The sequence below is a fragment of the Mus pahari genome, chromosome 23, assembly GCF_900095145.1.
Source record: "Mus pahari chromosome 23, PAHARI_EIJ_v1.1, whole genome shotgun sequence".
Classification (NCBI taxonomy): Eukaryota; Metazoa; Chordata; class Mammalia; order Rodentia; family Muridae; genus Mus; species Mus pahari.
The window spans coordinates 24749385-24759664 of record NC_034612.1 but is presented as its reverse complement, the minus strand read 5'-3'; the positions used below and the strand labels follow the sequence as shown (position 1 = coordinate 24759664).

General features: G+C 51.0%; 1 protein-coding gene across 1 annotated transcript in view; it reads right to left on the bottom strand.

Annotated features, from left to right (window-relative positions):
- Asl (argininosuccinate lyase) overlaps positions 1–7396 on the bottom strand; it is a 13030-nt gene extending 5634 nt beyond the window's left edge. The window contains exons 1-6 of the mRNA XM_021222523.1: positions 7317–7396; positions 7063–7118; positions 2593–2787; positions 1858–1941; positions 1578–1634; positions 1340–1437 (exon numbers count right to left, since the gene is read on the bottom strand). Of these exons, the coding sequence (XP_021078182.1) occupies positions 1340–1437; positions 1578–1634; positions 1858–1941; positions 2593–2787; positions 7063–7074 (446 nt within the window). The 5' untranslated portion in view covers positions 7075–7118; positions 7317–7396. The remainder of the gene's footprint in view (positions 1–1339; positions 1438–1577; positions 1635–1857; positions 1942–2592; positions 2788–7062; positions 7119–7316) is intronic.
- Positions 7397–10280: the final 2884 nt, after the last annotated feature.

Here is a 10280-nt window from a genome sequence, read left to right as displayed (position 1 = left end):
CCTGGAACTCACTTTGTAGACCAGGCTGGCCTTGAACTCAGAAATCCGCCTGCCTCTGCCTCCTGAGTGCTGGGATTAAAGGCGTGCGCCACCACCCGGCCCCCCTCCTCGTTCTTAACAGCAGCCCACCCCTCCCACAGTTCATATCCCTTTGCATTCACACTTAGCTGAGGTCTATGAACGGGCAACACAGAATTAGGAAATGAGAAACATCGCCCTAATTCTGATACCACCTAAGATATTTCAGGGTCTCCTTTGTCAAGTCTGAAGGGGACAAAGCCAGTCCAAGGGACATTAGAACATGGACGCATGGGATGAGGCTGGCAGGGGGCAGCCTTTGGCTCTGTCATCTGCCTTCCGTGTAGGGTGGGGTGCGGGAGTTAAGATGGACAGCCTAGATTGGAGAGTGACTATCTGCTTTGCGCTTAGTCAAGCCCTTTCCTTGGGCACCTGGAGCTTCAGTCTACAAAAAAATCTTTAAAAAGATGCTGTCACCTGGTGGCCTCTGGGACGGCTTAGGTAGGGGATGGAGCTGGTAAGTCACACCCCGCTCCTTATTGTTCTGGGAGCTCTGAGCCCACTTAATACCTCTGGGCCTCATGTCTACCTCTCTTCACCCTGGCCATCTAGGTTTCACATTCAGAGGAGCACAGAGCCTGGTGGCCCCCTGGGCTCTATCCTCTGAGCCAAACTGCTGACATGTTCATGAGGGCCGTTGAGCCTGTCGTAGTTGGGCCTGCGGGCCTGGAAAGGTGGCTTATTGGTTAAGGCCCCTTGGTCTTGCAGAAAGACCTGAGATTTGACTCCCAGTCCCCACATGGTGGCTCATGGCTAATTCACGGCTTGAGTGAAAGGAGGATCCGCTGCCCTCTTCTAACCTCCACAACACGCACCAGGCACGCAGGGAGCACACACATACACAGGCAGACAAAACACTTATACATATAAAAGACACAGCAACACAAATAAACAAATAGCCTGGAAAATAAAAAGCCAAACCCAACTGGGCCTGTAGAATTCTGATATTCTCTTCCTTCGGGTGGGTTCGCGAGTCTTTGGACTTCACTTGAGTATTGTGTTCTTCCTCCTAGGCGTTCAGATGCAATTCTGCCCTAGTTGGCCATGGACTCACCTCTGGCCCCAGGAGGAGCTAGAGTATACAGACCTCGGAAGACTAGGGAAGACCAGACCCCTGTCTACTACGCAGCCCTAGGAGAGCCATCGTCCATGCCGTGTGCAGACCTCCTGCCAGGGCTGGTTTAGGGTCAGCCACACTCGTTCCTTGCCTAGATTCTTTCCCAGGAGAAAATTCCCCTGGCAGTATCCCCGGGAGACTTACGCCTCTGCCCGGTCGACCATGGTTCCAATGAGCACCCGGAGGAAGGCGGAGAGTTTTGAGCAGGTCTGCCTCATCCATAGCCTGAGGTCCGTGACCACCTGTGGAGAGTAGCAGGGCGGAGTCAGGGCAGGACATCTGCCCCTTCCCTAGAGAACCAGGACTGTAGCCGAGCCTTCAGAGCTTCCTGGGCTCCCACGGTTGACAGGTTCATAGAAGAGGGCAGGAGGGACGGGGACACCTGGTCGTTGCGGCTTCGTCCTGTGTGTAGCTTCCCCGCAGCTTCCCCGATGAGTTCCTGGAGCGAAGAGGCATGAGGTTAGGAACTCCCTGCTCACAGTTCAAGTGGTGACACTCAGTCCAGGTAGGGGTTCCTGCTGACCCCATGGCTCCTTCCCTATGCCAGGGACCTGCCCTGCCTCTCCCCCCCAATCTCTTGCCATTTCTACTCTGCCAAGGATGCCTGTGGCGGGATAAGGTGAGATAGAGAGAGACCGGTTACAAAGAAGGGTGTGTCATACCTTCAGGCGCCGCTCATTGGCTGTGTGAATGTCTTCATCATTAGGGTGTAATTTGAAGGTGCCTTGGGCCCACTCTTCAGCAACCTGAAGAAGGTAGCAGCATCAGGAGCCAGGAGTCTCCCTGCCTTGGTCCCGGTTCCACCATGGTTAAATGCCCTTGTATGGCAGCTGATCCATAGACTACTTCCCCATCCCTGAGGAATGCTCTCAGACCCAGTCCATCTTGGTCATGAGCAATGAGGAGTCACTGACAGACTGAGATGGGAAGAGGGTGGGGTCGGGTGGTGTTAAAGAGCACTGGCTGCGATCCCAGAGGATCCGGGTTTAATTCCCAGCACCCACATTGCGGACCACAGTCGTCTGTAACTCCAGTTCCAGGGTGTCCGACATCCTTAGACACACATACATTCAGGCAAAACACCAATGCATGTGAAATAAAAATAAATTAATAAATTAAAAGGAGAGAGGCGGTAACTATAGTACCAGCCATCTGAGGCAGTAACCGTCTACTTATTCCAAAGTCACACAACAGACCTGGAATTCTATTGCTTATGCCCCAGGATATGAGAGCCAGGACAAGGCTCAGTGATAAAACAGAACACTTGCCCAGAGTCTCCCAATGACCCAGCATCAGCAGGAGGGAATAAAGGAGAATGTCAGGGTTAGGGATTTGGGCTAGGAGCCTGGGTTCCCAGGGGAATGGATGTAGGGTGTGGCTTGTGACAGGGAGACTACCTTGTCCAGCCCTTGCAGTATCTGCTGCATCTCGGCTTTGGTGAGAAGTCCCGCCTTCTCCAGGCCCCTGCTGTAGGCCTTGCTCCCCTGTACATCCACATTCCACAGATGCCGGTCGTAGGAGATAGACGAGTTGAACTTCTCCATGATGGGGTCCACAGCGCCCACAAACCGGCCACCCCATAGCTTCCCGCTCTGGCCAAGAAGACAGAACAAAACAGACTCTCAAAAGGGACCCTTGGGACAGTTAGCCAGAAAGGGGGTGGGGTTGTCGTCATTGTAGGCATTAGACATTATTCTCACTGGACAAATAGGGCAGCTGAAACTCAAGAGGTTTGGGAACTTGTTGGGCGTGCAAGGAGATATGATGGACACAGAATTCAGGGTTCTTCCTCACCACATGGGATGGACCAGGGGGACGGTGGCATTCTTGGGACCACACCAAAATTACTTTCCTTTAGCTGATAGATCACATTGTGTAATTGTTGTTATTTTTGTTTTGCATTCCTTGTTTTTCCAGACAGGGTTTCTCTCTGTAGCGCTAGCTATCCTAGAACTTGCTCTGTAGACCAGGCTGGCCTCCGAATTCACAGATCCACCTGCCTCCGCCTTCAGAGTGTTGGGATTAAAGGGCGTGTGCCACCACTGCTGTGTCCAGCCCCTATTTTTGCATCATTGTTTTTTCTAAAAGGACATTAGCTGATCCCCCACCTCCAGCCACCAGAGAGCAGCAGGATAGGTCAGAGAGTCTTCTGTTTGGAAAGAGAAGGGGATATGGACAGACGGTAGGAAGGGATGCAGAATATACAGGAAACGGCTAACCTGGGACCAGCAGAAAAGCATGGTAGGGACACTGGTGGCAGATATGGAGAGAGAGAGAGAGAGAGAGAGAGAGAGAGAGAGAGAGAGAGAGTGTATGTGTGTGAAAGCCACAGGGAACATAAGGTTTCTGCCCCTTGGGTATACCATATAACTCCTTGAAGTCTCAGTTTTGTCTCTTTACAAAGCAAGGTTTATACCCACAAGATAGGCTTGTTATAAGCCATGACCCTTTAATACAGTTCCCCCTGTTGTGGTGACCCACCAACCATAAAATTATTATTATTATTATTGTTGTTGTTTTGTTTTTTCGAGACAGGGTTTCTCTGTATAGCTCTAGCTGTCCTGGAACTCACTTTGTAGACCAGGCTGGCCTTGAACTCAGGAGGAAGTCCGCCAGCCTCTGCCTCCCGAGTGCTGGGACTAAAGGCGTGCACCACCACGCCCAGCCTGTTCTCTCTGCTTTGTGTGTGTGCGTACACACACAAGAATGCTGGAGTCAGTGGTGTCTTCCTTAATTGTGCTCTACCGCATTATTTATTACTACTATTATTTTTGAGGCAGGGTGTCTTAGTTAATATTCACACCATCACACAGGGCCCCCACTCTACCCTGGCTAGCTCAGAACTCACTATATAAATCAAGCTGGCCTGGAATTCCTAGAGATCTCCACCTTCTGCACCGCCCAAGTGCTGGGATTACAGTGCACCACCACATTCTTAGAGATGCTATGGCTCGCTGATCCTAAACTCATCAATTCAGCTGGGCTGGGTGGTCACCAGCTTCAACCTCTTCAGCACTGGGACCCAAATTCAGGTCCTTACCCTTGCAAAGCAAGCAGTTCACCGACACTGCCTCCCGAGCCCTGAAGTGTATCAAGGGAGCAGGCGCTCTGCTCTGGCTCCTGGCTAGGAGCCCACCACCCCCTTGGTGTTCAACCTGTCAGAAGGACTCTGAACCGCAGAAGCAGTCTTCAGCCTCCCCCCTCCCCCCCCCTCAGGTCTGTGAGAGGTTCTACACCTGACCTTTGAAGGATCTCCTTCAACGCCCTTCCCCCTGGACCCCTGGGCCCCTGGGCCCCTGGGACCTGTGGGTCAGGGCCGGACAATCAGAATGGGGAAGCAAGTCAGGAGGCTGCAGGGGAAGGCCCAGGAAGGACCCTGCCACTGCCCTTTCTTCCCAGATTTTCGGCCTCTGTGCCTGGTTTGTTGGTAATAACTTCTCCTTAATAAGCAGGACAGCCGCCAGAACAATTAGTATCAACCCACAGAACGGCTCCAGGCACGCTGAGGTCATCTGCAGCCCCAACCACTGTGTTCCAGGAGCAGAACTCTGAGCTCCAATTCCATCAGCAGGCTTCCAGACACACACACACACTCCCCCTGACCCCACCCATTCCTATATTTGGAATTGAACCTAGGGCCCTGTTTGTGAGACACCAGGTGCTCTACCACTGAGTCCCTTCAGGTCTTCATCAGCTGGCAACTCACCTCCTTCCTCATAGCTCATCATTCCGACGAAAGATTTAACCTCTGGCTAGGAGCCCACCTAACAGAAGGGACCACCAGTCCCTTAGTGAGGGATTCTAAGTTGGTGTTTTACCACTGAGCTACAACCCTAGCCATGTGTTTTGGGCCAGGGAAAGAGGCCGAGTGAAATGAGTTTAAATGCACAGGAGAAGCATCGGGACAGTTACTGTTAGCTGGTGTAGTGGCACCCATCTGTAATACCAGCGATAGGGAGGCAGATGCAGGAGGATTAATAGTGTGGGTTTTTTTTTTTTCTTTCTTTCTTTGTTTTTCACGACAGGGGTTCTCTGTGTAACCCTGGCTGTCCTGGAACTCATTCTATAGACCAGGCTGGGTTTGAACTCCTGGAGCTCCTCCTGCCTCTGCCTCCCAAGTGCTGGGTTTAGAGGTATGGGCGCGCGCGGCAGGTGGTACTGCAATTACATCCTTTTATGAAGTGGACACCAACACCCCTACTTCACAAAGGAACCAAGAGGTCAAGGCTGACCCTGGTGTACAGATCACATCTGTTTGGCTCCAAAGTCCGGCCCTTGTTTCCTGACCCTCTGTATGACCCGGCAGCTAAGTAGATGAGGCCGTCGTAGCTCAAGCGATGTTAAATCTTTCATCGGAATGATGAGCTACGGAGGAAGGAGGTGAGTTGCCAACTGATGAAGACCAGAAGGGACTGCACATGCAGGCATCTGCTTCTCTACAACCCCCATTCCCTAAGAGCTCAGAGCGATGACTCCGAGATCCATTCCCTACGGGTGAAGCCCAATAGCTGTCATTTACCAGATAAACCAACCAAGCCCAAGGGAGATCTATGTCTTGCACGCCTTTCACTAAATAGGAAGACAAGCCAGGGATTCCTGGCCCAGAGAAGAGGACAGTGACAACCCTAGGGGGTCACTGGGGCCACGGAGAGAGGTCCCTCCCTCCTGGCTGGTTCTATATGACAGACCTCAAGGACAATTTAGGGACTCAAGTTTTTCTATACATGGGAACAAGTGAATGGGAGGAGAGTTATCCTATTGGGCAGGGCCTGACAAGAGGATGTGGGGTGAAAAGAGGGGTGTAAGGAAGATGAAGTAGCTCACTGGCTAAAGGCCCTTGCTGCCAAGCCTGCTGGAAAGAGAATCCACTCCGCTGATCGCCACATGTGTGCGAGCTTGCTTGGATATATTCATGTACAAACAATGCTAAAAGGAAAAAAAAAAGTGGAAAGTTTTCATGTGGCAGCTCACACCCGGAATCTGAACACTCAGGGTGGACACAGGCGAGTTATCAGAAGCTTAAGGCCAGTCTGGGTAGAGTTGAATTCCAGTCTAGCCTGGGCTAAAAGTGAGCCACTGTCTCAAAGAAAGAAAAACGGGCTGGAGAGCCGGGCTCAGCCAGTAAGAGCACTGGCTTCCCATCCAGAGGATGGAGGTTTGGTCTTCACCCACATGGTGGCTCTCAAACATCTGTAACTCCATTCCTTTAGACCCCCACACCCTTCTCTGACCTCCATAGGGAGCTGCCACCCTTAAAAGAGGGAAAACGCAGGGCTCAGTGGCGCACGCCTTTAATCCCAGCACTTGGGAGGCAGAAGCAGGTGGATCTCTGAGGTCGAGGCTAGCCTGGTCTACAGAGCGAGTTCCAGGATTACACGTGGAAACCCTGTCTCAAAAAAAACAAAAGAGGGGGCTGGTGAGATGGCTCAGTGAGTAAGAGCACCTGACTGCTCTTCCAAAGGTGCAGAGTTCAAATTCCAGCAACCACATGGTGGCTCACAACCACCCTTAACAAGATCTGACTCTCTCTTCTGGAGTTTCTGGGGACAGCTACAGTGTACTTACGTATAATAAACAAATCTTTAAAGAAAAAAAAAACAACTACGAAACAACAAAAACAAAAAAGGGGGGGAAAACCGCCCGACATAGTGGCCAATAGTGAGATCATTACATACGCCACTAGGTGGCGCTCGACGAGCAGATAACGACGCGGACATCCCTGAGTCTACGTGAAGCCAGTCTTTGGGAGTGTGGTCGGGAATTTCAGGATCACTGCAGGTCTGTGTGGCAGGAGATGGCCCCCATACGCGGTTCAACCCGACTGGTTCCTCCCCGCTCCTTTGCAAGGTCCCCTCAGTCCTACACACCTCTGATGCCATGTTGGGCGGTTCCTCCTCTTCCTGGAGCTTCTGTCTTACGAAATCTGGAAGACAAGACCACACTGACCAACTCGGCTCGGGAGGTCTACGGGGCAAGGACAGAGTTGGGACACCTGCTCGGCTTGCCGGACGTGGGGCAGCACTCAGCAAGCACGCCACAGACTTCGCGTTCCCTCTTGTTTGTTCTCTCTGTCCCACGTTCCCTGGACCTAGTGGATCAAGACTCTCTGGGACCAGGTTACCTTCTGGTCTCCTGGCTTTTTCTGATCGGGATGGCGTCCGCTGCCCCTCTGTCTTGTCCCCGCCTCCTAGAAGAGTAGAGCCAATTGGGAGAGGTGGGTGTGACTCATCAATCACGCTTATGGGCGGGACCACCTCTGGCTAAGCTACTAGCAGCAGGAAGAGGTGGTTTTCAGGGAGTCAGCACTAGCTTGTACTGAGGTCCAAGCACCTAAAACCTTTGCTGAGGTGAAGAGAGATGACAGGCTTGTCATCCCAGCAGCACCCGGGAGGCTGAGGCAGGAAGATTGCTGGGGGTTCCAGGCCTGGGCTGCAGATGAACCTGTTTCAGCACTTGGGAGGCAGAGACAGGTTGGGGGTGGGGGATCTGCCAGTTCAAGGGCAGCTTGGTCTACACAGTGAGTTCCAAGCCAACAGGGACTAGAGAGTGAGACCTTGTCTCAAAGTAGGGGGCAGAGGTAGGGTCCCATGCGAAATCAGGTATGGTTTTGTATGCCGGTTATACCAGTACTCTGGAGGCTGAGGCAAAAGGCTTGCTTCAGGATCCAGGCCAATACAGACTACTAAGGAAGCATGGTGGTATACGCCAGTACTCTTGGTTTTCGGAAGATTGAGGGAGGAGGATCAGAAGTTCTAGGTTATCCCGAGCTGCATAAGCCAGCTCAAGGTAGCTTGGGTTATGGAATTACAAAAAAAAAAAAAAAAAAAAATCTGTGGAAAGATATCTGCTAAATGCTAAGTTACCTGTGATAACTGTTGGCACACACTTGTGATCTCAGCAATCAGGAGCCTGAGGTGGGAATGTCAAGACTTTAAATCTAGGGTCTAGAGAGATGGCTCAGCACAAAGAGCTAGCCTTGAAAGGTTGGCCAGCTGTGGGGCACATCTGTGGTCTCAGTATTTCTACTCAAGACGGGCGAGAAGACTGGAGGAATGTGGGGGCCAGCTAGTCTGGAACTCGGAGCAGTGGCAAATGTAAGAGAGGCCCTGCCTCAATAAGGGGAAAGGCGAGAACAGACCCCAAAGGGTTGTTCTCCAACCTCTACACATGTTCTGTGGCGAGTGGTGCGCCCCTCCCCTCCCACACCCCCCAAATAAATGCCTACCTAAAGAAAAGGTGGATCCAGTGAGGTGCCTCAACGGGTAGTGGCGCTTATTGTCAAATCATCTTACAATCTGAGTTTGATCCCAGGACCCACATGGTGGAAAGAGAGAATGACTTTACAGAATTGTCCTCTACAACTCTACGCATACGCATGATATATACACATGCACGCATACTACATACATAAATGTACAAAGAAAAAGGACAACAACAACAACAAAAAAAAAACCCAAAGTTGGGATGTAGCCCAGTTGGTATTCTCTAGAGAGCCTAGACAGGGATCCTAACGGGCAATTGAGGGTTAAAACTCAGGGCTTCCTTCAGTCTGTCATGTTCATTCTCAAAGCTGGAGGTCTGGGCTTACCCGCAATCAGTACAGGAACATGGCTGGAAGAGGGGGCAGCGGCCACGGTGGAGATCAGGTATGTCATGATAGACCATCACGCAGGATGCATGCGCGTATGTGTGCGCATTAAGCATGTGCCTGGTACCAATGGCAGTCAGAGGAGCATGTCAGCATCCATGGAACTGGAGTTACAGATGATAGTGAGCCTCTGTATGTGGCGAGCTGGAACCTGAAACTGGATTCTCTGCAAGAGCAACACAATCCTCTTAACCCCGGAGCCATCCCTACAGCCCCTTATGGCCTGTGGACATTTTGAATCACCAACAGACCAGATCTGCTAGACATAGCCAAGATGGGATTGAGAACATTCGGGGAGCATGCTCAGCAGTTGCTAGAGTGTCTGTATCACACGATGCAGGACTTTAATCAAACTTCCATGCCTTGTGTAGAAACAAGTTTTCAAAATCACGCCAACAGATCTCACAAACCTAGATTATAGTAAATGCTTAAGAGTTCTGGTATGGCTCAGAAATAGAGCACTCGCTTAGAATCTATGAAAGGAGGGCGTGGCTCAGCAGTGAACACTCTTCTAGAACCACCCAGGGAGGATTTGGAATTCGGCTTGGCATTAGAGTGCCTGCCAAAAGGAGCTGGTGGCATGGCTCAGAGTAGAGCCCTCTCAGAGCAAGAGGAATAGAGAGTCTTAGTTCCCTCTCACCCTGTGAGCGTCAGCCTAGGGAACCTCAAGCTCTGGTTCCTACCCAGAGAACAGGGAAAGCTTAGGAAACCGTAGGAGAAGCCTTGGGATACAGTTGGTAGAGTGCTTGCTTAGCATGCACGAAGCTCAAGGCTTGGATCTTAATACGGCTTAAAGCTAGCATAGTGGTTCATGCCTGGAATCCAAGCCCTCAGGAGGGGGAAGCAGGGTCAGGAGTTCCAGGTCTATTCGAGTCTATCCTCAGTTGCATAGGTGAGTTCAAGGTGGGACTAGGCTATATGAGACCCTGTGTCAAACAAAGAAAACGAATGAATGAAAAATATTTAGGAGAGTTACAGTCTCTCTCTCTCTCTCTCTCTCTCTCTCTCTCTCTCTCTCTCTCTCTCTCTCTCTGTTTTTCAAGACCAGGCTGGCCTCAAACCCACAGATCTACCTGCCTCTGTCTCCTGGGTGCTGGGATTAAAGGCATGCGCCACCACTGCCCAGTGAGGCATCACCTCTATATGAATGGAATAAAAAAAGTATCAGTAATCATGAATATTTCCTTTATTTGCTCTGCCATGTGTGTTGAGGCAAGAACTGTCTATGTTGCCAGACTTGAATTCACTGTGCTGTTCAGGCTGGCCAGAAATCTGACATTCTCCTGCCTCAGCCTTCCAAGGGCTGGAGGGGACATGTGTGTGCTAAGACACCTGGCAATATCTTGAGTTCTAACATATTGTAGGCACAGTGTTAAATATTTTTTAAAGATTTATTTATTTATTATATGTAAGTACACTGTAGCTGTCTTCAGACAC